Source organism: Pocillopora verrucosa, chromosome 7 (assembly GCF_036669915.1).
Source record: "Pocillopora verrucosa isolate sample1 chromosome 7, ASM3666991v2, whole genome shotgun sequence".
Taxonomy (NCBI): domain Eukaryota; kingdom Metazoa; phylum Cnidaria; class Anthozoa; order Scleractinia; family Pocilloporidae; genus Pocillopora; species Pocillopora verrucosa.
In genome coordinates this window covers 16,409,265-16,436,022 of record NC_089318.1, presented here as the reverse complement: position 1 = coordinate 16,436,022, position 26,758 = coordinate 16,409,265, and the positions used below count along the sequence as shown (strand labels likewise).

At 38.1% G+C, this 26,758-nt stretch overlaps 1 protein-coding gene and 2 pseudogenes across 1 annotated transcript; all 3 read right to left on the bottom strand.

The window, feature by feature from the left end:
* Nucleotides 1–1,005: 1,005 nt before the first annotated feature.
* LOC136282308 (uncharacterized) lies at nt 1,006–8,996 on the bottom strand. The gene is made up of 7 exons (XM_066169814.1): nt 8,875–8,996; nt 7,477–7,754; nt 7,151–7,265; nt 4,884–5,009; nt 4,388–4,421; nt 1,695–1,821; nt 1,006–1,610 (listed from the first exon to the last, which is right to left on the bottom strand). The coding sequence occupies exons 1-7, from the start codon at nt 8,945–8,947 to the stop codon at nt 1,092–1,094; spliced, it is 1,272 nt and encodes a 423-aa protein (XP_066025911.1). The 5' UTR covers nt 8,948–8,996; the 3' UTR covers nt 1,006–1,091.
* Nucleotides 8,997–13,932: 4,936 nt separating this feature from the next.
* On the bottom strand, nt 13,933–19,883 carry LOC136282310 (uncharacterized; annotated as a pseudogene).
* Nucleotides 19,884–21,183: 1,300 nt separating this feature from the next.
* Nucleotides 21,184–25,112, bottom strand: LOC136282562 (uncharacterized; annotated as a pseudogene).
* Nucleotides 25,113–26,758: the final 1,646 nt, after the last annotated feature.

Below are 26,758 nucleotides of genomic sequence, written 5' to 3'. Positions count from 1 at the left end.
AAGGGCACTATCGATAATTTTGCCCAGCATGAGCTACAACAAAGCCTGCGAAGTTTTGGGAATAACGCCAATAACCGAACTCCATAGTCAGCTATGCACTAAACTGTTTGAGGCCATAGTAGCCGACCCCAACCATAAGCTACATGGATTACTGCCACAGAAAAATAATGTTGCTTATAATTTCCGATACAATCGTCCCTTTGTTTTACCGCGCGTTCACACCAATAGGGCAAATAACACTTTCATACTCGCAATGTCCCGGCTATTCAACGCATCTTCTCATATTACATAGTTTATTTCTTAAATTTTAGTTCAAGGATGAAAATGTTTTAAAAATTTAAACATTTTTACCATTATATTTAACATAGATTTATCATAGATTATTATTGTTCTTTTAAAGTTGTAAAAGTTACTTAATTCAGCCTTCGGGCTGCGATGTGATTTAAATAAACCATCTATCCATCTATCTTGTTAATATTAGTATCGTATTTAACTTAGAGAATGACGTCTGGAACAAATGGTACACAAAAATTCGGCCATTCTGGTGAAAGCAAGAAAGGCAAGCAATACTTCGGGAGGGTATTACTTTTGCATTCTATTAGTTCTCATATCTGAGCTAATTATTTACTATAAAAATCCTTAACGCCCGAGGGTTCCTAGTTACTTTGTAAAACTGGCGGCATTTTTCATGTTTTTCACTCGAGCAGTAAGATGCACGAGGCGAGCGTAAAGAACAATACGCGCGGGAAAGAAAAACAAAAAGAACATAAAAGAAGTCACATTTTCTGTGCTTCTTCTTTTCTCTGTTACACTCCCTTGATTCGCTCACACTTAACGACGTGGACGTATCATAAACATCGAATATGGCTTCTTTGCCAAAATTTACTTGGTCAACAAATCCTCAATTGGCTTTGTACATATGAAATGCTTTGAATTTCATTGAAAAAATTATATTAGAGACAAAGCTAACCAGAGAAGAATATAAGGTTAAACTCATTTCTTTATTAGCCTTTAAGGTTTAAGGAAACTACATTTTCTTCTTCATGATGGCTTCTCGGCTTAAAATTTGGGAAGTTGGACTGGGTTTCCTGTCACTGTACCAGGATGTAACCCATGGCTTTGATGTGCTTGTCTCCATTATCTGGCGCGTGCGTTGCCTGATTTCCACACGTGTTGGAATCATCAAATAGACCTCCTGTGCCAAAACCAATTCGGGAGTCACAGGAACCACAGTCATTCTGCTGATTAGCCGTGATGCCGATTCTTGCTTTGGAATGACGAGGGCTGTCTCCCACTGCATTGAATCCTTCCTTACTGCAGCTGGGCTGCAAGGAGGCCCGTGAACCAATCAGCGACTTCCACGTGTTACGACCCAGTGAGGTGGCACGGTATTTCCCATCAGCGATCAGTGAGAACAGTGAGTTGGCGCGCCTTTTGATGACAATGAACCTGAGCTGACGATTAATCTTCATACCAAGGCAGATCTTGGAGAAGGATGTGTTCCAGTATGTTGGTAACTTGGTCTCTTGGGAATCAAAGCCAGTCTTGCCTCCAGCAAAGTTATAGGCACTTCTGTTGCTCCAGAATTGGGAATCGTAATGGAAAGTTCTCTGAAAGACAAGAATTGCATTTTTTATTTGCTTATGTTCATTTCAATAATATCGAGAGTTTCGCAAAAGAGATAGGGAGTTAACCTGCGTGCCGGCAATCTTCATGGCCAGTGTCCATCCTCCATCCCCACATCCAAAGTTTCCCATGTGACAGAAAACAGGAATCGTTTGTGAACCAAACATCAGCGGGTATACTTGGCTTCGTCGCGACCTTCAAGAAAAAGGGGAATTTAAAAAAATTGGATCAGCAACAAACTCAATTGTTAGTGCTAAAATATCAATCTCTAGTGATAAACTCAATTATTCGTGCTAAAATATCAATCGCTAGTGATAAAACTCAATCGTTAGTGCTAGAATCGACTTGTCATCGATTTTAACTTGAACCAGTCTCCCGCTTGTTAAGCAAAGATGAATCAATCAAACCTTGCTTACTTTCTTGAAATCTAATAAGGGATAGAGAGACCGGCATGGACTCCCCATGTGGCTTTTGTAGTCGCGTCGCATAATCGCCTTCAAATTTGGTTTTTGCTTTCACAAGCGCGTCCTTAAGGGATGTTCCCTTTCTTTAAGAGATGATTGAATGTTTTAAAAACTTGTTTTCAGCAAGAGCTGATTGGGTATTAGACTCCAATGCTCCATCAGTATTTGTTTTAAGTTTTTAACTACCAGGTGGTACGTTGTGACAAAAGACAATTAAGTGGAGGAGGGGGGGAGGCAGGGGGGGTCAGAGTCTCCCGCTTCCCCTACAACGTTCTGCCACCTCCCATACTTTTATGCCCTTTTATCTCCCGACTCTCACCCTTCATTGTGTTGCCCCCGTCTTCAGGTTAATCAAGAAGATCAAAAACCCGGGTTTAATTTTTAAACTGTGCCAAAACTTAACATTCTTGTTCATTTTCTGGCCTTTGGTGGATATCAAATGGAAATTTTCAAAACTTTAATATATGAGTGTTTTTGACTAAATAATACCCAGTAATAAACAACAAACTATCGCTATCTTTATTTCTTCTCCCGCTTCCCGCCCTCATATAGCTCCCGCTTCCCGCCCCCTATTCTCCCGCCTCCTGCCCTCTCCCGCCCCCCTGTCCCCCTCCGCAATAAACGCTAGTGACCTTTTAGCTTTTGTTTATGTGCAAGAAACGATTGTCTAGAGGCAAAGCTGACCCCTGAGAGAGACGATTCTATGATGTTTTCTGGGTACTCTCTTGCTTTGAGGCGTTGTTTAAATTTCAAAAGGTGCTCCTCAAATGTTTCTTTCGAAGAATTAGTTCCAGGCCATGTTATTGTTTTGCCTTTCTTGATACCATATTTTACGTCTGGTCGGTGGCCCGAGGCAAAGTGCGCAAATTAAAAAAGGTCTCGGTCAGCGAGAGAAAGAGAAAACAAAACGTCATCTATACAACATTTCCATTCTCTCTGCTTAGTTTCGCTTTGTTGGATTAATTTCGTTTCAATTAACGCCATGAAAATATTAGCAAATGACACTGCCATTTTCGTACTTATAACACTGCCATTTTCGTACCTATAGCAATACCAAGTGTTTCGAGGAAGTTCTCTTCATTGAATTAAACCGAATTTTCTCTAAGTATTAAGCCAAACATTTCCCTGAGGTAGTGCGTTGGGATCGGTGCGTTATGGTCGTGGAACTTTTCGTATGCTTCACACACTATGTCCGTTCCTTCTTCTTGAGGTATATTTGTTTACAAACCAGAAAAGTCCATTGATACTAGAATTGGTAAATCTTTCCGTTTGGATTTTTCCTTACACCCAATGTCACGCAACCAGTTTTCCATATTTGGGTTTGACCATGTGGTTGAAGTTTTTGGCAGATCTTGTCTGACTAATATTGTCTTGTTTTCTGGACCTTGGACTAATACATCAAAGCTGGCGACGAGAATGGGATCTTTTTTTGGCCAAGCACAAGCGGTAAACACGAATCACGTCAGAAGTTGACGAAGGCACGGCAGGAAAAGCCGAACGAAGCGTCGAACGTCAACACGAGTCAAGCCATCGGAAAAGTGACAAAGTAGGTTGTGGGAACGGACTGGGAGTTATACACCGAACAGGTGGGTTTTTATTTTCTCGCAAATGGAATCACAGAGACTAAAAAGAAGAAGGCCGTACTTTTAACAAATCTTTCAGTAGAAACTTACCAGCTTGCGAAGAATTTAGTGGCCCCAACACAGCTAAAGGATGGCGCCATTACATATACTGTAATAGAGGAGCTAATGCAGAAGCAATTCAAACCTGAAAGCTCAGCGACTCTTGACGACCGTTGACGCTTTTCAGGGAAACAGCCGCAGATTTTGCTAATCCCCTTTGTCGTTTATCTCCACTGTCCTGTATCAACAGTGAATTCCTTTGCAGATAAATTGCTACCTTACTGCGACTAGTCATCACGATCGGCGTCCGTCCTCCATTTCCGCATCCAAAGTCTCCCGTGTGAGAGAAAACAGACTTTGGCTTTGAATCTGAGTGCAGGGTAACCTCGCCACTCTTTTTCGATCTACTAAATAAAGAATCTTCCTAAATAGAAAGATTCAGTTGAAACTTGATGAGGGACATGGCTTCCATATATTTAGTAAATGACACAAAGTCCTTTTCGATGAGGCGAAAGTTTTCAAGATGGAAGCTAGTGTGCAAGTTTATTATCAAGGTTGCTATGCTTAGCACAAGCGGTAACATTTTCAGAATTTTCTTTATTAGTACTACTGTTATTTTCATATTCTCTCATTAAATTCCGCGCTAGCTTTGTTCTTAGTGAATAACTGACTTACACATTCCGGTCGAAAATGTCCTTACACGTCGAAGCTGAAAAAAAGAAAAGGCATATCAACAGCAATAAACCCTTAAAAAAAAAAAGATGGGATGGAGTTTAAAATGGTCTCAAAGGGAAAATTTACATGCGGAATAGGAAATACATAACGTTTTTTGTCACTCGTATTTTCGTAACTTGCATTGTTAGCGGTTTGTAATGCGCTAGATAAGAATAAAAGCAGCGGAGCCGCGAATTTAAGCAGCATCCCAAACCTCTCGCAGCCTCGCCGTTTTTACCCATCAAGAAGTTAGCTTGTTTTTAGTTCAGTTTAGTTTGATTTAAGTTTGAATTCTCAGTAGTTTTTAACAAGGTTATTATCAAAGTTTTTATCGATTTACTATATCTCCATATCTCGATATACATAGTTATTATAGACGAACGTCTTATTACAGTAGTCTAAACAGAAAGAAAGAGTACAAAAACTGGCTTAAAAAATACAGCAGGAGAAATGTTACCCGAACGGCAGATATTTCCATCTCCATAGTATCCGTGTTTGCATGTACAGTTGTACGATCCCTTAGTGTTGTTGCACACAGCATCAGCACTGCAGTTCGTTTTTCCTGCAGCACACTCGTCGATATCTGAAAAGACTCTCCTTTAGCTAGAACGTCAACGCTGCAATTAATTTTAAACTAATGTAGATTTAAAACCAAAGTGTAAACAACAAATAGAGACCCAAATTGGATCTGATTTCTTGAGAGTCTTGCAATTTTCCGACAGTTCTCTTGGCCATGCAGGAGTACCATCAACCCATTTGGGTATAGATTATCGAGCGCGATGATAATATACCGGATCTAAACTTATACATGTAGTTTCAGAAGTTGTCTCTCTTTCAAATTCACCCTTTTTTAACTCGTGAATTGCGCGCATGCGCAAGAGCGAGTTGTAGATATGATTTAGAGAATGGCACTCGCTCGCTCGCTCGCTCGCTCATTCGATTGGTCGATTCCTGTAAACTTTTTTTAGATTTTAGGCTTTTGAGTGCATTTGATAGTTTTTGGCGAGTAATAAACAAACGAAATGGCGACCTTTGTTGCTAAGAATAGTGGTGGGGTGAAAAAGAAGCCAATGATAATAAGAGTTTTTTTTTTTTCGTTTTAGTTTCAACAAGCAGCGCCAGCGACTGGCAAGCATGCAAGGATCCACACTGAAATAACAGAACAAACTTCGTTTTTCATAAAATTTTAATTTACAATCCTTGAACTTGAAAACAATCCGAAGATTCATTGAAAATATCACTTACTGCGAAGCGCTCGGAGTTTACAGATGTTCAAAAGCTTTTTCTGTTATAGCGTGAGATTGAGGACAAAATCGATCATTACGTTTCGTCGCGTGTGTTTTTCCTGTGTGAAGCAACAAAAGATGCCGGCGACTGACGAAATTACATGTTATCACGAAAATCAAGTAACACCTAAAAAAAAGCAAACAATTTTAGCTACCGATTTTCAGTGAATTTTTAGAGCACAATTTTCTTTCAAGTTTCAAGACAATTTGAAGATTCAAAATAAATGTTATGTACTAAAATGTGAAAGTTATACACCGCAAAATTGATAAATAGGCATGAATAGGTTCTTGATTATACGTTGCCTAGCACGTGACTAAAATCTACCCAGGCGGAGATCCAAAAGGACGGTGGCAGTCTTGGCTTAGTTATATCACTCAAAACTCGTTCCCGTTTGTCTCATTTGATAAAGAAGAAATCGTTAATGTTTTCATTAAGACAGTATTGCCTTGATTTTCTAATATTTGCAATGATAGACAGTAAATTTCACTTTTCACCCACATTTACTTCCAACCTTTTCTTTTGAACCAGAAACAAAATGATGTACGTTTAAAACACATGACATCATCCACCTTGTCAAATTTAATAGCATGATCATTTCAATTGTAATGCCTTCTTATCCCAACGTTACTTTGTTTCTTTGCTGCGAACACTGAACTACTACTCGTACTCTAGATATGACAATCAACCACAAAATTTCCTGAACCAGATAAAATTAAACATAATCCAAAAAATCATGTGTCAATTCCCGAGTTTGCTCACAGAGCACTTTGATTATAAAGTTTATTACTTTTAAAAGTACAAAGTTTTCAGCCGCTTTGTTTGATGATACCAATAAGAAACAAAATATATTTACATTCATCAGTTTCTAGTTAATTATCATTAGCAGGATGTTCCTTCAGCGCACTCGTTTATATCTGTAAAATTCATGGCAACCGATTCAATAGGGAAAATCCCTAAACACATGACCAATTTGATCATTTTAAGGGTTGAAATGTGTCTTTAGTTTCCATTCCCTTGTTCGTTAAAATTAAATCAGGGCTTTGGTCACTTTTACCTTTGCAAACATCTCTAAAATATCCAGGTTTATTTGGAGTGTTATAGGAACCTTTAACATTGTTGCAAACAGCATTTTTACTGCAGTCTTGTGTTCCTGAAGCACGCTAATCGGTATCTGAAAAGACTCTTCTTTTATTAGAACGTCACCATTGCAGATGTGAAAATAAGATGTGAAAAACAAATTGAGACCTACGTGAGATCCGACGTCATAGTCCTACAATTTTGAAGCAGCTCTCTAATCAAGAGTTAGTTAAGAGCTGCATGGTTATGGTGTGAGTTTATGAAAAAACCGAACCTTAACTTTTACAGGTCCCTTTAGAAAATGTGTATAAAACTGTAGTGAACACGAGCTTACGACCGCTTCAATATGACAGGGATTACCTTTCTCGCACCTTGGACCTTTGAATCCAGTGGTACACAAACAGCGATATCCTTTGTCAGTAAAACCGCTTTGACAAGTAGAATTGTTATCGCAAGGGTTATCAACACAAGCGCTCTGAAGCAGAATGAAGCAGAAATAATATCATACATTGAAATATTAATAAAATGGAAAATGAGCAGCATTTAAACCAACAATAATGATAATGCTAAAGATAGAAATATTGACAGTGATATTAGAATTTAAGCAACAATTGCAACGATTATGACCGGAAAACTAGTTTTTTCTTTCACTTGAAATTAGTATTTGCTAATGATGCAACACCTACCTCAGCTGCATAATAAAAATAATCGTCTTTCTTCTCCAGGTCGTGTTCGTGTCTTTCGTGAGTAACATCATTCAGTTCACATTTGTAGCCTCCATGACCGCTCACTTGTTTATGAACATTAATGCTGACACAGTCAGGTTCCATATAACATATGTTGTCACAAAAACTCATTGTCAGAACTTCAACGATGCGAATGACGTGGTTTATAAGACGTTTGCCGTCAAATGCTTTTTCAGGGGTAAACTCCAACACGCGGCATTGGTCTGCGTCACAAAAGCCTTTATAAAAAAAAAACATGAAAGAAGGAAAACACTAGAAAAAGAGATGGCCATAAGGGAAGTCAAAATGATGATAACAATTGAGAATTTACTGATAGTTTCTCCGTTTGAATATATTGATTTAAATTCATCCATCCATTTGCTTCCCTTTCTTATCATCTATTTTAGTTTCTAGATGAATACCTTTCTAGATAAATTACAGACAATTATCCGTACTGCCATCCGCAGGAAACTTGCAGATGGCAATTAATTTCCACAAAAAATGCACATATTTAAGTAAGTAGATTTTCCATTCGAAAATTCCCCAAAATAAAAAAAAATAAATTTTCTCAGTAAAGACAAAGTTCGCCGATTTGAATTTGTAAAGTGGACTGAATCGTTGAAGAAATCCATGAATGAACCAGATCAATGATCAAAGAACGTTTGCAAAGAGCTTGTCATTGCAGAAGATCTTTATTGCAAAACGTCTTCTACCTCCGAATAAATTATTCCTCAAAAGCTACATATCTAGCAGGAATCGCAAATTTCTCGATATACTCCCTGACGTTGAGAGTTATTTACTGGAGAAAGATTAGATCACAACTGGGGCAAAAATTCAACTTTACCAGCGCAATAAACACGAAAGCAACTCCAGCCGACACAAATAAGAAGACTGAGCGGCATAACAAAAGACTAAGAAGACAATAAAATTTACGAGTGTGAACTTTTTACATGTTCGAATATAAAATACAAAAAAATTAATAAATTGATAAAGAAGTGATAGAGAGGTAGGAAATATTACAATATATCAACTTGGATGACGAGCTCGATAAAAAAAGAATTAATCAAGAAAAAAACCACAACAAAACAAAAAGGAGAAATGAAAACCATTTGCAATTAAATTCACATAAAGGTACTCAAACAAACTATCTGCGAAAGTATCTTTTCATCACCAGTAAATTATTTGGTTAAGAAGTTTAAGAAGTGTTAAGCTATCTTTAAACATTTTTGCTATTGTGGAGATGAATAACAAAACTTCCTTTAAACATATAACATGCAGGTTTTAAACAATAACTATGATTATGAAGGACTAATGTCCCTTCTCTATTCCCGGTCCTAAATGAGTAATGGTGAGGCTAACCTTGTGATGAGACATAAGCAAATATCATGAAGAACAAAAGTAACAGAAAAAAGATAAAAATCGACTTCTTCATCGCGCGGATCGCCAGGTTTCCGCGACTGACTTCTGGAATTATGCACACATTGATGCGGAAAAACTTATTTGAATTGTTTTTGTTATGGTAAAAAATTTCGGTTTTTTTTTTTTTTTAACAATGAGACTTGGGTGTTTCCTTACTGTTTTTCGTTTTAATTTGATATCTTTGGCCCTTATTCCAGCACGAAAACAATTCACTGGATGAAAATAAATTAATTTTTACGAAGCCTATCGACAGGTCACCTAAACAGAGAAACTAAACAGAAACTAAACAGAAAATATAAATGCTTCTGATGCTTTACTTGGCTTTCATTGGTAGAAATAGGAGTGAGTAATTTTGCCCTTATGAGGCCCAAAATCGTCTTCCTCCCTGAAATAAATTGTTGAAAACTAGAGTACCCGGAGCACTTAACGACAAATCGTTATGAATACTTCAGAAACTTTTTTCCACTTGAAATGAGTATTTGCTAATGATGCAACACCTATGTCAGCTGGATGATCAAAATAATGGTCCTTTTTATTCGTCTTTCTTCACTCATTTATCAAGATTAATGCTGACACAGTCAGGTTCCACAAACACATGCTGTCACAAAAATCCATTAACATGACTTCAAAGATGCGAATCATGTAGTTTATAAGACGTCTTCCGTCAAATGCTTTCCCAGGCGTAAAATTTCAACATTTAATCGACATTGGTCTGCGTCAAAAGAGTCTTAGAAATTTAGAAGGAAAAAAGAAAAAAAATTTATATATATAGGAAGTCTAGGTATTGATTTTTCCGTTTACAGTGCTTGATACGTAGAAGTAGAGCGCGATATATGTTGCGATAGTGGAAAAAAACCGAGAGACTATACTTTCATCCCTACAAGCCTGTTTCGGGATTGCTCACTAATCAGGGGATTTTATTGTTAAGAATATTCGTACCATCGTTTATATACTCTATAAATTTGCCTAAAGATGATACTTGAATTGTTACGCAGTGACGTTTTGTTTCTGTGGCGGCATGAGAAGATTGTCCATACTGGTCTCTATATATTTCCTGAAGTGCTGACAAGGAGGATATGTTTAACAACCAAGAGCTTCTTTAGTTGGTGATTATTTCCTTTATTCTCATGACCTTGATGTGTGATACAGGGGTGATATCGCGAGGAGAAATTAGATGCTAATCACTCTAAGGGGTTAAAGGGTTAAGCTTCAAGCATTTGCCCTTCAACAAAGTTGTCTCAACTTCTGAGATTTTTAACTTTTCATTCTAACATGAAAAACAAATCCATCTTTCCTGAAGATAAAATTTTTTAACCAAAATACCAAAAGAAAATGTAAGCTGGTTCTCTGAATTAATTAACACTTTGCACCTAAACATAAATACTCATGTTCTCCAAACTTTTCTGTTTACATTTCCTAGTGTTCTAATAATCCATATTTCGTCCAAGAGGCATCAAAACGGTAAAGAGAAGTTGAAAAAGTCGAAATTGAAAGACCAGACCATAATTGAGGCATTCAGAAGGGAAGGAAATTAAAAAGATAGCACGTTGCCCGTGGAAGAATGTGCCTACAGACTCGAAGTTGTTAGTGAGTTTTTGAAGGCGGGTATCCCAATCGGTAAAATAGACATGCTACGGTCTCTGTTGGAGAAGAACAGCTATCGACTCACTGGAAACTCCTATCTAGGACAGCATGTTTCCATGACTTTGAAACAGGAAATTGAACGGATTCAACAAAATCAGAAATGCCTGGTCAAGTTGGCATGATAAGGGACCTTTCAATCATTCTTGACGGCAACACCAGACAAGGGGAAGCAATTGCTATAATAGTTCGTTTTGTGGACAATAACTGGAACATTATCCAACGGCTTGTGAGAATTGATGTTTGCTCTAAGTCAGTTAATGCCAACGAACTAGCACAAGTTCTTAATCAGTACCTGTCTGTTGATTATGGGGTTAGAGCAAATTCCTTGCTAGCAGCCATGAGAGACGGTGCAAGCGTTAACCAAGCAGCACTGGACAGAATGGCATTTATATTCTCTAAGATGCTGAATGTCGTGTGCTTCTCTCATACACTGGTAGAGTTCGGAAGCCTTTGGCTTAAAATGTTTCGCCATAGTTGTAAAGCCAAACTGTTATAGAAGGATCTAACAGATGGTGGTCCAAATGGGAGGTGTATTATCAGTCGATGTTTGCAAACATTTTGTGAAAGCCACGTATTTTTTGGAAGGGGATGGTCCTTCGGTTTTTTCTTGTTACGAGAAACTAAGCGCCGTTTCCCAATTTTGTCAAACTCCTTGTTTCCCAAACGTCCGCGCAATTGCAACTGCAATTGCCGAGGAAGACCCATGTCAGAACGTAACAGCACTTAAACGGAGTGCGAAGGCTTGTGTTGAGCCGGCAATTACGTGGTTTCTGAGAAAGTTTAATGTCGATCTTTATGATGTAGTGGTAGTATTCAAGGCTGCCAGACTATTCTGCCCCGTTAGGATCCAGTGGTTTAAGCCCACAAATGCATTAGTAAAGTCCCTGAGAGCATTTCCTTTCCTGGATAGTGATACTACTATCGACGGTCTCAAAGCTGAGCTTCCGCCTATTTGGCTGCCACTGAAGATGTTGTTATCCCGACAGAAGAGAAGAAAGTGGAATGGTGGTGTGGGCACGAGGAGCAACTTCCTCGTTGGGCATCCGCGGTGAAGCAAGTTCTCCTTGTCCAACCATCGTCTGCTACGGCAGAAAGAATATTTTCAATACTGAAGGCGTCCTTCAACGAGCAACAGAATTGTGCTCTTGTTGACTACCTCAAAGCCAGCGTCATGTCACAGTACAACAAGCGCTAGGGACTTCGAACATTAATTAACTATTTATCATTGGACAAGTTTTGACTGTATCACAAGTTTTATAAACAAACAATTAAACACTGTTCACTTTATTCAGTTGCTGATACACACATGATGCCTGAGTTTCTACGTTTTGCTTGAAATTAAACAAAGCATTTTCTGAAACCAAAATAGCATTATTTTGAGAATCGAGCATAATTTGAGCATATTTTTTGGCGTAAAGCGGAATTTCTAGGAGCATAAATGCCAGTTTTAGTAGCATAATCAGGAAAGGCCTATTCATGTGTAAATTCTGATGAATCATATTGTAAAAACTAGAACACTGCATCCAAACCTTCTACATCATCATCATTATCATTTCGGTTTTGATTGCTGTTAAATCAAATAAATGTTGCAAAAGAGAGCTTAAACGGTTCAACCATTTCAAAGCCATTTTACTAAGAAAATTTCTTTCTATAGGTAGTATTTGATTGACAAAACTGTTATTGTAATAAGAATCTGTAGTCAGCATCCTGCGTTTATTAAGATTAAGCCCTCTGTGATCCAAAGACTGAATCAAACCAACACTTCCAGAGGTTTTATAATACATTCCATTGCAGTCGTAATCAAAAGTGCAGAACGATACGATCAAGTGAAAATCAAAACAAAGAAACGGAAGAAAAATATCGTTACATCACGACTCCGTCGCTTACGTTCCAGTGAAATCCAATCGACTTGTCGGGGTCGTAACCGGGAGACTGTTAGGAAGGGCCTGAGAACTGGCATTGGAGTTTACCCCAGAAAGGAAAGAAAAGAAAGAGCAATAGTTTTCAATCATGTTTTCATAATATATCGATTGATGAATTGAAAATTTTCCAGATGAGTTCTTTCATTCAATTGCTACAGTTCCCAAAAGACTGAAGAAAGGCAAAAATGGTTGTACGGGATCAAATAGGTTGTGATAGATAAAATTACCATCCTTTTGAAACAAGGTCACGAAATTGCCAAATTTGGTGGCCTGTCGATGATAAGGATACCAATGGCTAACTTACATCAAGCTAGTTCTATGATGAAATAGTGCAATTTTGGATTTTCGTTCCCATTTTTTTTTTCAGCACACGTGTGCGTCTGCGAAAAGAGACAAGAAAAAGGCGTGAGGAGACACCATCCCATGAACAGTTGGGCTTAACAGTGGTGTTAGTGTAACCTTTGTTTCCCCTATATACATAAAATCCAAAAATCGCGAGTTAAACGTGTAATTAAAGACAGAAAAAGGTAGTTTTATGTGGCACTCTTCTTCATCGTCTTTTTAAAATGTCCGTTACTTCCTGACTTTATCTCTTCCTATCTGAACTTCAAACCAATAAGGACTGATTTACGCGGCTCGAGTAGAGAAGCCGATGACATCACGAGATGCGATCGTGCTGATCTTTTTAAGCCAATTTTTAGAATTTAACGGAGGATATCTGAAATTTTGGTGAGGGAAGTCATGACCTCTAGAAATACTCAGGAAAGAAATCCGTTCGAATCGTGAGCTAATAATCATCTTGTTGATATTAGTATCATATTTAACTCAGAGACTCGCGTCTCGAACAAATGATACATAAAAATTATGTCATTCTGGTGAAAGCGAGAAAGACAAGCAATACTTCGGGAGAGCATTACTTTGCATTCTGTTTGCATTCTCATATCATGAGCTAATTATTTTCTATAAAAATCGTTAAAGCCCGTGGACTCCTGGTTACTTTTAACTGGCGACATTTTTCATGTTTTTCACTAGAGCAGCCAACTGGATGCGTGAGGTGAGCGTAAAGAACAATACGAACGGTAAAAAAAAAAAAAAAAAAAGAAAAGAAAAAAAAAACATTAAAGAAGTCACATTTTCCGTGCTCCTTCTTTTCTATGTTACGATGTTACGCTCACTCTTAAGGACGTAGACGTATTACAAACATCGAATATGACCTCTTTGCCGATATTTACTTCGTTAACAAAACCTGAATTTTTGCTCAAATGAAATGCTTTGAATTTCATTGAAAAAATTTTACTTGAGACAAAGCTAACCAGAGAAGAATATGAGGTTAAACTCATTTCTTTATTAGCCTTTAAGCTTTAGGACACTACATTTTCTTCTTCATGATGGCTTCTCGGCTCAAAATTTGGGAAGTTAACTGTGTCCCCTGTCAATGTACCAGGATGTAACCCATGGCTTTGATGTGCTTGTTTCCATTATCTGGCGAGTACATTGCCTCATTTCCACACGTGCTAGAATCATCATATAGACCTCCTGTGCCAAAACCAATTCGGGAGTCACAGGAACCACAGTCATTCTGCTCGTTAGCCGTGATGCCGATTCTTGCTTTGGAATGACGAGGATTGTCTCCCACTGCATTGAATCCTTCCTTATTGCAGTTGGGCTGCAGGGAGGCCCGAGCACCAATCAGCAACTTCCACGTGTTACGACCCAATGAGGTGGCGCGGTATTTCCCATCAGCGATCAGTGAGAACAGTGAGTTGGCGTGCCTGTTGATGACAATGAACCTGAGCTGATGACTAATATTCATACCGAGGCAGATCTTGGAGAAGGGTGTGCTCCAGTCAGGGTTGGTAACTTGGTCTCTTGTGAGTCAAAGCCAGTCTTGCCTCCAGCAAAGTTATAACCATTTCTGTTGCTCCAGAATTGGGAATCGTAATGGAAAGTTCTCTGAAAGACAAGAATTACATTTTTGATTTGCCCATGTTCATTTCAATAATATCGGGAGTTTCGCAGAGGAGACAGGGAGTTAACCTACGTGCTGGCAATCTTCATGGCTAGCGTCCATCCTCCATCCCCACATCCAAAGTTTCCCATGTGACAGAAAACAGGAATCGTTTGTGAACCAAACATCAGCGGGTATACTTGGCTTCGTCGCGACCTTAAAGAAAAAGAGGAATTAAAAAAGATTGCATCAACCTATGGGTAGCCATTTGTGCCAAAATATCCATCGCTAATAACAAACTCAATTGTTAGTGCTAAAATATCAATCTTTTGTGATAAACTCAATTATTCGTGCTAAATTATCAATCGCTAGTGATAAAACTCAATCGTTAGTGCTAGAATCGACTTGTCATCGATTTTAACTTGAACCAGTCTCCCGCTTGTTAAGCATAGATGAATCAATTAAATCTTGCTTAATTTCGTGAAATCTGTAGCTTTTGTAGTCGCGTCGCATAATCGCCTTCAAATTTGGTTTTTGCTTTCACAAGCGTGTCCTTAAGGGATTTTCCCTTTTTGCAAGAGATGATTGGATGTTTTGAAAACTTGTTTTCAGCAAGAGCTGATTGCGTATTAGACACCGATGCTCCATCAGTATTTGTTTTAAGTTTTTAACTGCCAGGTGGTACGTTGTGACAAAAGACAGTTAAGTGGAGGAGGGGGGGGGGGGACAAGGGGGTCAGAGTCTCCCGCTTCCCCTACAATGTTCTCCCACCTCCCGTACTTTTATGCCCTTTTATCTCCCGACTCTCACCCTTCATTGTGTTGCTCCCGTCTTCAGGTTAATCAAGAGGATCAAAAACCCGGGTTTAATTTTTAAACTGTGCCAAAACTTAACGTTCTTGTTCATTTCCTGGCCTTTGGTGGATATGAAATGGAAATTTCAAAACTTTAATATATGAGTGTTTTTGACTAAATAATACCCAGTAATAAAGAACAAACTATCGCTTTCTTTATTTCAACTCCCGCTTCCCGCAACCTGTTCTCACGCTTCCTGCCCTCTCCTACCCCCCTGCCCCCCTCCGCAATAAATGTTGGTGACCTTTTAGCTTTTGTGTATGTGCAAGAAACGATTGTCTAGAGGTAAAGCTGACCCCTAGAGAGACTATTCTATAATGTTTTCTGGGTACCCTCTTGCTTTGAGGCGTTGTTTAAATTTCCAAAGGTCCTCCTCAAATGTTTCTTTCGAAGAATTAGTTCCAGGCCATGTTATTGTTTCGCCTTTCTTGATACCATATTTTACGTCTGGTCGGTGGCACGAGGCAAAGTGCGCAAATTAAAAAAGGTCTCGGTCAGCGAGAGAAAGAGAAAAGAAAACGTCATCTATACAACCTTTCCATTCTCTATGCTTAGTTTCGCTTTGTTGGATTAATTTCGTTTCAATTAACGCCATGAAAATATTAGCAAATGACACTGCCATTTTCGTACCTATAACACTGCCATTTTCGTACCTATAGCAATGCCATGTGTTTCGAGGAAGTTCCCCTCATTGAATTAAACCGAATTTTCTCTAAGTATTAAGCCAAACATTTCCCTGAGGTAGTGCGTTGGGATCGTTGCGTTATGGTTGTGGAACTTTTCGTATGCTTCACATACTATGTTCGTTCCTTCTTCTTGAGATATATTTGTTTACAAACCAGAAAAGTCCATTGATACTAGAATTGGTAAATCTTTCCGTTTGGATTTTTCCCTATACCCAATGTCACGCGACCAGTTTTCCATATTTGGATTGACCATGTGGTTGAAGTTTTTGGCAGATCTTGTCTGACTAATATTGTCTTGTTTTCTGGACCTTGGACTAATACATCAAAGCTGGCGACGTGGATGGGATCTTTTTTTGGCCAAGCACAAGCGGTAAACACGAATCACTTCTGAAGTTGACGAAGGCACGGCAGGAAATGCCGAACGAAGCGTCGAATGTCAACACGAGTCAAGCCAACGGAAAAGTGACAAAATAGGTTGTGGGAGCGGACTGGGAGTTATACACCGATCAGTTGGGTTTTTATTTTCTCTTATTTAGTAAGTGACACAAAGTACTTTTCGATGAGGCGAAAGTTTTCAAGATGGAAGCTAGTGTGCAAGTTTATCATCAAGGTTGCTATACTTAGCGGAGTATCATTTTCAGAATTATCATTATTAGAACTACTGTTATTTTCATATTCTCTTATTAAATTCCGCGCTCGCTTTGTTGTTAGTGAATAATTGACTTACACATTCCGGTCGAAAATTTCCTTACACGTCGAAGCTGAAAAAAAGGAAAGGCATATCAACAGCAATAAACCCTTTAAAAAAGATGGGATAGAGGTTTAAAATGTTCTCAAAGGGAAAATTTACATGTGGAATAGGAAATACATAACGTTCTTGGTCACTCGTGTTTTCTAACTTGCATTGTTAGCGGTGTCGAATGCGCTAGATAAGAATAAAAGCAGCGGAGCCGCGAATTTAAGCAGCATCCCAAACCCCTCGCGACCTCGCCGTTTTTACTCAAGCCGCACGACGCTTTAAATACACACCATGAGACTGCTATCTACGCAGGCAAGCATTTTCACGTCCATCAATAAGTTAACTTGTTAGTATTGTTGCACACAGCATCAGCACTGCAGTTGGTTTTTCCTGTAGCACACTCGTCGATATCTAAAAAGACTCTCCTTTAATTAGAACATCATCACTGCTATTTAATTTAAAACTAATGCAGTTTTAAAAATAAAGTGTAGACAGCAACTGGAGACTCCAGTTGGATCCGAGTCTTGCAATTTTTCTGCAGTTCTCTTGGCCATGCAAGAGTAACATCATCCCATTTGGGTATGGATTATTGAGCAACAGAAGTTGCCCATCTTTCACATTCACTATTTTTATAAAGTACATTACTTTTAAAAATACAAAATTGTCCGCCGCTTTGCTTGATGATACTAATAAGAAACAACATATATTTACATTTCTCCGTATCTAATTGATTAACATTAGACTCAGAAACTATAGGCTCTGTTTTACCTTTTCAGGTCCGTCCATCCCCAGTAGATCCAGTTTTGCATTTGCAGCGATATGATCCTTTGGTATTGATACACATAGCATCAGCACTGCAGTTGGATGTTCCGTCACCACACTCGTTTACATCTGCAAAATTTGTGGCAACCAATTCAATAGGGAAGTCCCCTGAACACATGACCAATTTTACCATTTTAAGGGTTGAAATTTGCGTTTTCAGTTTCCATTCTTTTGTTCGTTAAATAAAATTAGGGCTTTGGTCACGTTTACCTTCGCAAGTCCGTCCATCTCCAGAATATCCAGGTTTACATGAACAGTTATAGGAACCATTGGTATTGTTACAAACAGCATTTTCACTGCAGTCTTGTGTTCCTAAAGCACACTCATCGATATCTGAAAAAGATCTTCCATAATTAGAACGTCATCATTGCAGATGTGAAAATAAGATGTGAAAAACAAATTGAGACCTACGTGAGATTCGACATGATAGTCCTGCAATTTTGAAGCAGCTCTCTAGGCAAGGGTTAGTTAACAGCTGCATGGTTATTGCGTGAGTTTATAAAAAAAAAACGGACCTTTTAACTTTTACAGGTGCCTTTAGAAGTTGTGTATAAAACTGTAGTGAACACGAGCTTACGGCTGGTTTGACATGACAGGAGTTACCTTTCTTACACCTTGGACCTTTGAATCCAGTGGTACACAAACAGAGATCTCCTTTGTCAGTAAAACCGCTCTGACAAGTAGAATTGTTATCAACACAAGCGCTCTGAAGAGAAAATAATATCATACATTGAAATATGAATAAAAAGGAAAACAAGCAGCATTTAAACCAACAATAATGATAATGCTAAAGATAGAAATATTGACAGTGATATTAGAATTCAAGAAACAATTACAACGATTATGACCGGAAAACTAGTTTTTTCTTTCACTTGAAATGAGTATTTGCTAGTGATGCAACACCTACCTCAGCTGCATGATAAAAATAATCGTCTTTCTTCTCCAAGTCGTGTTCGTGTCTTTCGTGAGTAACATTATTCAGTTCACATTTGTAGCCTCCGTGACCACTCACTTGTTTATGAACATTACTGCTGACACAGTCAGGTTCCATATAACACATGTTGTCACAAAAACTCATTGTCAGAACTTCAACGATGCGAATGACGTGGTTTATGAGACGTTTACCGTCAAATGCTTTTTCAGGGGTAAACTCCAACACGCGGCATTGGTCTGCGTCACAAAAGCCTTTAAGATTTATAAAAAAAACATGAAAGAAGGAAAGCACTAGAAAAAGAGATGGCCATCAGGGACGTCAAAATGATGATAACAATTGAGGATTTACTGATAGTTTCTCCGTTGGAATATATTCATTTCAATTCATCCATCCATTTGCTTCCCTTTTTCATCTCGATGAATACCTTTCTAGATAAATTACAGACAATTATCCGTACTGCCATCCGCAGGAAACTTGCAGATGGCAATTAATTTCCACAAAAAATGCACAAATTTAAGTAAGAAGATTTTCCATTCAAAAATTCCCCAAAAATAAACAGCAGTAGATTTTCTCAGTAACGACGAAGTTCGCCGGTTTTGATTTTTATAGCGGACTAAATTGTTGAAGAAATCCATGAATGAACCAGATCAATGAATAAAGAACGTTTGCAAAGAGCTTGTCATTGCAGAAGATCTTTATTGCAAAACGTGTTCTTCTTCCGAATAAATTACTCCTCAAAAGCTACATATCTAACAGGAATCGCAAGTTTCTTGATCTTCCCTGACGTTGGGAGTTATTCGCTAGAGAAAAATTTAATCACAACTGAGGCAAAAATCCAACTTTACCAGCGCAATAAACACAAAAACAACTCCAGCCGACACAAATAAGAAGACTGAGTGGCATAACAAAAGACTAGGAAGACAATAAAATTTACGAGTGTGAACTTTTTACATGTTCGAAAACAAAATACAAAAAAAATCATAAATTGATAAAGAAGTGATAGAGAGGTAAGAAATATTACAATATATCAACTTGGATGACGAGCTCGATAAAAGAAAGAATTAATTAAGAAAAAAGCCACAACAAAACAAAAAGGAGAAAAGAAAACCATTCGCAATTAAATTCACATAAAGGTACTCAAACAAACTATCTGCGAAAGTATCTTTTCATCACCAATAATTTATTTGGTTAAGAAGTTTAAGAAAGTGTTAAGCTATCTTTAAACATTTTTGCTATTGTGGAGATGAATAACAAAACTTCCTTAAAACATACAACATGCAGGTGTTAAACGGTTACGGTGACTATGAAGGACTAATGTCTCTTCTCTACATAAATGAGTAATGGTGAGGCTCACCTTGTGATGAGACATAAGCAAGTATCATGAAGCACAAAAGTAACAGAACAAAGATAAAAATCGACTTCTTCATCGCGTAGATCGCCAGGTTTCCGCGACCGACTTCTGGAATTCTGCGCAAATTGATGCGGAAAAACTTATTTGAATTGTTTTTGTTATGGTAAAAATTTTTTTTTTTTTTTTTTTTTTAACAATGAGACTCGGGTGTTTCCTTACTGTTTTTCGTTTTAATTTGATATCTTTGACCCTTGTTCCTGCACGAAAACAATTCACTGTATGAAAACAAATTAACTTTCACGAAGCCTCTCGACGGGTCATCTAATAATCAATCGTTCGGACGTGACAGCGGTTTAAGTCTAAAAATCGGTATTCATATTCTTAGCAAGAAGCTAAACAGAAAATATAAATGCTTCTGATGCTTTACTTGGCTTCATTGGTAGAAATAGGAGTGAGTAATTTTGCCCTTATTAGGCCCAAAATCGTCTTCGTCCCTGCAACAAATTGTTGAAAACTAGAGTACCTGGAGCATTTTACAACAAATAGTAATGAATATTTCAGAAACTTTTTTCCACTTTTTCCACAAATGAGTATTTGCTAATGAAGCAACACCTATGTCAGCTGGATGATCAAAATAATGGTCCTTCTTATTCGTCTTTCTTCACTCATTTATCAAGATTAATGCTGACACAGTCAGGTTCCACAAAACACATGCTGTCACAAAAATCCATTGACATGACTTCAAAGATGCGAATCACGTAGTTTATAAAACGTCTTCCATCAAATGCTTTTTTTCAGGCGTAAAATTTCAACAATTTATCAACCTTGGTCTGCGTGAAAAGAGTCTTGGAAATTTAGAAGGGAAAAAAAATATACATATATATATATAGGAAGTCTGTGTATTGATTTTTCCGTTTACAGTGCTTGATACGTAGAAGTAGTGCGGGATATATGTTGCGATAGTGGAAAAAAACAGAGAGACTATACTTTAATCCCTACAAGCCTGTTTCGTGATTGCGCACTAATCAGGGGATTTTATTGTTAAGAATGTTCGTACCATCGTTTATATACTCTATAACTTTGCCTAAAGACGATACTTCAATTGTTACGCAGTAACGTTTTGTTTCTGTGGCGGCATGAGAATATTGTCCATACTGTTCTCTATATATTTCCTAAAGTGCTGACAAGGAGAATGTGTTTAACAATCAAGAGCTTCTTTAGTTGGTGATTAGTTCCTATACTGTCATGACCTTGATGTGTGATACAGGGGTATCAGTTTAACAGATTGAAAAGGTCATAGACAGGCCTACACAGACTCCCCTGTGTGGTTTTACGTTTGCGACGCAAAAGCCTTTAATTAAAGCTTCGCTCTCACGATTATGTCTTTGAGCGATTTAACTCTTTTGTATGATATAATCGGAGGCGTTTTGTAAATTGTTTTCAGCAGTGGCTGATTTTGGATGAGGTTCCATTCTTGCATCAGTATTTGTTTTAAATTTTGTAAAAAATATTGCCTGTAAAAAAATTCAGGCAATATTTTGCCTGTAGTTTTTTTGGTTTGTTTTTTAAGTGTCGACTGCCTTGCGGCAAACGAGACCTCAGATAACGTTTTTTCAATTAGGCTTTTTGGGTAACCACGTGCTTCAATTCCTGTTTTGAAGTTACACATGGCCTCCTGGAAATTTCTTTCCGAGGAGTTTGTTCTTAGAAGTCTGATAGCTTCTCCTTTAATAAAGCCTTTCTTAACACCTGGCGGGTGGCAAAATGAATATTGTGTATATTGAAAGGTCTCGGTCGGTTTGTAGTGAGTTTTGACGTCGAGGATAGCTTCGTTTTGGAATCTTTCACCTTTGTAGACAACCGTGTCTAAGAATGTGATCTCAGTCTCTGAGATTTCAGCCGTGAACTTTATAGTTGGATGGAACGTGTTAGCTTGTTCTATGAATAGACCAATGTCTTGTTTACGAACATCCCACAGGGAGAAAACGTCGTCAATGTAACGCTTCCATACTCTCGGGAGTTACTACATCACGGGCGACGAGCGGCGAAGGAAGAAATGACCGAAATACGAGTGGTCAGCGGGGAAACAAATTTAATACTTCATATAGAGACATATCAGTTGTAGTTGCAGAAAACAATCGTGATGAAAAGCCGAAATGTTAACAGTTTACTTCGCTCAATAAGATGTGAAGCAATTTTTCAAAAGTGTTGATGGCACATATATCTTTCACTGCTGTATTAAACAATAGAGGTATCGGGAAAGGCATCGGTGGCATTCGGAAAAGCACTAAGAAGAATTATATTTACGTTTTGTAACTTGCCAAAAACAATCGTGTTGTAAAGCCAAAATATTACCAGGTTATACTTCGCTAATTCAAAAGATAAGCAATTATCCGAACGCTTTGACTGGAACAATATTTTTACTGCTATATTAACCAACGGAGGCATCGGGAAAGGCATCGCTGACACCGGGAAAGGCATCAAGAAGAATGATATTTACGATATGTAGCTTGTTGTATGACGAAAAAAAGTTTTATTTCATAGGTACTGAGATTTACCCACAAAAATCGTAGTGACTAAAATTCGTACTGATTCTAAATGTAGCCAATCAGGAGTACGAACGACAAAATTTCACCGTGAAAAATTATCGCTTTGTACGATTTTCATTCACTCGTTGATACTACACAACTCGTGAATAAAAATCGTACGCGCGCATTTTCCATGAAGTAATCTCTATATCTTGACTTGTTTGAGGCGTTAATCATAGTCGGCTTGCTTTTCACTTGACCTTTGCAATCTTGACTTTTGATTCCGGAAAAATGAAAATCTAAGCAACGCTAAAAAAATTGCGTTCTAGATTTTTATATTTTTAGAGTCATTATTAAGTTTGTATCCACAGCCTTTAGATAAGAAATTTTAAATTTCCATCAGCTGTAGTTCTTTTAGTGTTTATTATATATATTCAATCGTGGGAGAATTCATTTGGGGACCACGGTTTTGGTTTTCTTTTTTCGTCACGCAGCAAGTTACAAACCGTAAATATAATTCTTCTTAGTGTCTTTCCGGATCAGTGCCACCAATGCCTTTTCCGATACCTCTATTGTTTATTACAGCAGTAAAAGATATATGTGCCATCAACACTTTTGAAAAATTGCTTAACATTTTATTTAGCGAAGTATACTGTTGATAGTTCGGCTTTACAACAGTATTGTTTTCCGCAACTATAACTGATAAGTATTAAATTTGTTTCCCCGCTGACCACTCGTATGTCGGTCTTTTCTTCTTCCCCCACTCGTCGCCCGTGATGTAGTAACTCCCCATACTCTCGGCTTGATACTGCTTTGGTGAAGCAGTTTTGTTTCAATTTCGGCCATAAAGAGATTGGCGAAAGCAACCGCCATTCGTGTTCCCATGGCAGTTCCAAAACATTGGAGATAGTTTACTCCGTTGAACTGGAACGAATTTTCTTTCAGTATAAGCCCGAGCATTTGTTTTAAGTAGTGGGACGGAATGGGAGGGCTGTTATTGTGGTATTTTTCGTATGCTTGGCATACTATTGTGATACCCTCTTCTTGTGGGATGTTTGTGTACAAGCTTGTTAAATCCATTGATACTAAAATAGTATCATTTGACACTTGCGTTTTCTCTATAAAGTTGATGAAATCAGTCGTATCTTTGAGATACGATTTTCGCTTTTGAGCAATAGGCTGTAATAAATGATCCACAGAGGATAATATCCTTTCAGTTGGTCCTTCGCAGCCCGATATAATCGGTCTACCCACTGGCAAAGGTTTGTGGATTTTTGTTAAAGTGTAGAAAATCGGTATTCTGGGCGGATTGGGAGTCTGTGAAAGCCACTTTTTTGTCATATCGTCTATATGTTTGCCATTGTGCAGTTGAGCAATAAGCTCATTAACTTTTTTAATGTGTCAGTGACCATGGGGTTTTCAAGAGGTCGGTAGTGGTCTCTGTTGTCGAGCTGAACCTGGGCCTCTTGAATTTTGTCCCTCTTGTTGAGAATCACTGTTGTGGTGCCTTTGTCAGCACGTTTAAGGTTGATGGCAGTATTGTTTTGCAGTTCTTTGACTGCTTTGTGTTCGTTGTATGACAGATTGTGTTTTGGCTTTGTTATTTCTATTTCAGCAAGGCTTAACTTGATATTTTCGAAGTAGCGTTCAAGGGCAATAGAAGGTTGTACTGGTGGTATCCAGTTTGATTTGACGTGGAAAGGATGTGGTTCCTTGTCATTCTCGTGGAATATATATCATATATATTATATATAAGTCTCATTCGCCTAGCGAATTGTTCGAAGTCACGCAACAATTGTTGCCTGATCTTATTTTCATTTGTCACGGGTGTTTCAATAAATTTAAGCCCTTTTGCTAACACGCTGACTTGGTGATCAGTTAATGTATTGTCTGAAAGGTTTTTAACGTATTTTTCATTTTTCTCCCTTTCTGTAGTCACTCGCTTGTGTAGTGTATTTTTTCTACGCTTTTTGCGTTTATTATTCTTGGATAGCCTTTTTGCTGCAGTGGGTTTGGCGACTGATTTTTCAGAGGTGACACTGTTGTACTTTTCAACATGTTTATTATCACTCTGAAAGCGTGTACATATAAGATCTTTCAGCTCTGAAAGCTGATTTTCTATTTTGTCTATCCTGTCGGCATCAGTATTTACAGTGTTCCTCAAGGGCGAACGTGATCTTTCACGTGTATTTACATTGTATTGTGATCGAGACTTGGCAATATTAGCCTTTTCAAGTTTGTTCTTGTGACTAACAAGTCTACGCTGATGAAAGCGCACTAGGGCGCTAACGTATTGTTCTTCGGCGTGACTTTTAATAGCGCTTATTTCCTGTCGAAAGGTTTCGTCAGGCGTGACGTTTGCCTTCACGTTGTATTGAAGCGACTTAGGGCAAGTCTTTTGTTGTAAGTGTCTCTCCAGTTTTAAAATGGAGGTTTCAGTTTTTTGCTTCTTGAACTGGATAGCGCTGATGGTGTCTTCATGTTTCCTCTTCCTTGGCTGCCGCGTGGATCGGCTATTCCTCGGAAGGTTTTCTTTTTGACGGCTTTCCTTTTTGAAGGCGTAGACCTTCGTTGCTGCGTTGCTTGGCTAATTCAGCTTTATGCCTTGGCTCGAGTTGTGATGCTGGAGGGCTATCCTCTGGGTCCGATTCTAGGTTCGGATCAGTGTACGTTAATTCCATCTCCTCGTCCAGATTTGGACGGTAGTCTGGCGTTTTTGGTGGCCGCAATGGTGTTTCAAAAGCTGACATCTTTTTCAGGTAAAACTGAAACTGAAGTATATCGTCTAGCAGGACCGGCGGTTTCGATTCTTAAAGAATCTCTTCAGCTGCTTTGTTAAGTCAGGCTGTGTTAATCAGGGACAGGCAGAGAAATTCTCAATTCCAATCCCCAGGGGTATCAGTTTAACATAACATCAGCGTCTATTTTTTCAAAGCTTTCAACAGATCTTTTGTGAGTCTCGCTGCTCGATAACCTATCCAGTACCTTTTCATGCTTTAAACAACTTCCACGATTTGTTTATCGCGACTGCCTGCATCGTCGAAGCATATAATGAATTAATTTTGTTGACAAGGAATGTTGCTTTTAAAACAGGATAGAAATTAACCTTTTACACCCCAACATCGGTATTAATATTCTCCAAACTGTTCTCTATATATTTCCTAAAGTGCTGACAAGGAGAATTTGTTTAACAATCAAGAGCTTCTTTAGTTGGTGATTATTTCCTTTATTCTCATAACCTTGATGTGTGATACAGGGGTGATATCGTGAGGAGAAATTAGATGCTAATCACTCTAAGGAGTTAAAGGGTTAAGATTCAAGCATTTGCCCCTCAACAAAGTTGTCTCAAGTTCTGAGATTTTCAACTTTTCATTCTAACATGGAAAACAAATCCATCTTTCCTGTAGATAAAATTTCTTAACCAAAATACCAAAAGAAAAAGCAAACTGGTTCTCTGAATTAATTAACAATTTGCACCCAAACATAAATACTCATGTTCTCCAAACCTTTCCTATGGAGCTGATGAGGAGAATTTAACATTTAAGATTTTCTTAAGTTGTTTGTTATAATGTTTGATTCAGGGGAAATAATTTTAGGAGAAATTTTGTTTGTCTCTCTTAACGGTAAAGGGTTTAATGTATTAATCGGTTGAAGCCTGTTAAAATCTATATTTCAATGTTTTTAAGAGTAAATTCAGTTTGCATCTTTTTTGTATGATCTCCTTTCCGCGTATATGAGGATCTCGCTCCATTCTAAGTTCGCCCCGCTACTAACTTTCCGAGTTCAGACAGATCTTGGAATTTTCTGCAAACAGCATATAATAATGTCCATCCAGATAAAAATTAGAATGATGTAGCGGCCTAGTATCGCTATCCTGTTCCAAGCGTTCTGCCAGTAAAACGAAGCCGGGCTATACTAAGCCTCTGCGCCGCAGCAGAGGAGCGAAAAAAAATGCGAGGGAGGTTTTGGGTCGAGTGCGTAATGACCCGACCCGACCCAAGCCTCCCTCGCTTACTATAGCGCCGTTTACCATTTCGCTCGGTTTACCAACTGAAGGCCTGTAACTGGCTAAGCATGACTCGTGCGCTAGTCTTACATTAAGTAACATGCCTAAGAAATTGCAGGTTGATGAACACTTTTCTCGAGATAACTCAATTGTAAACTAATTATTTCAAATATGTTAATTTTACGGTTAAATACGGTTCAACCAGCAAAAAAAATTGTTATACATGTGTAAATTTTGATGAATCATATTGTAAAAACTGGAACACTGCATCAATACCTTCAACATCATCATCATTATCATTTCGATTTTAATTGCTCTTAAATCAAATAAATGTTGCAAAAGAGAGCTTAAACGGTTCAACCATTTCAAAGCCATTTTACTACCAAAATC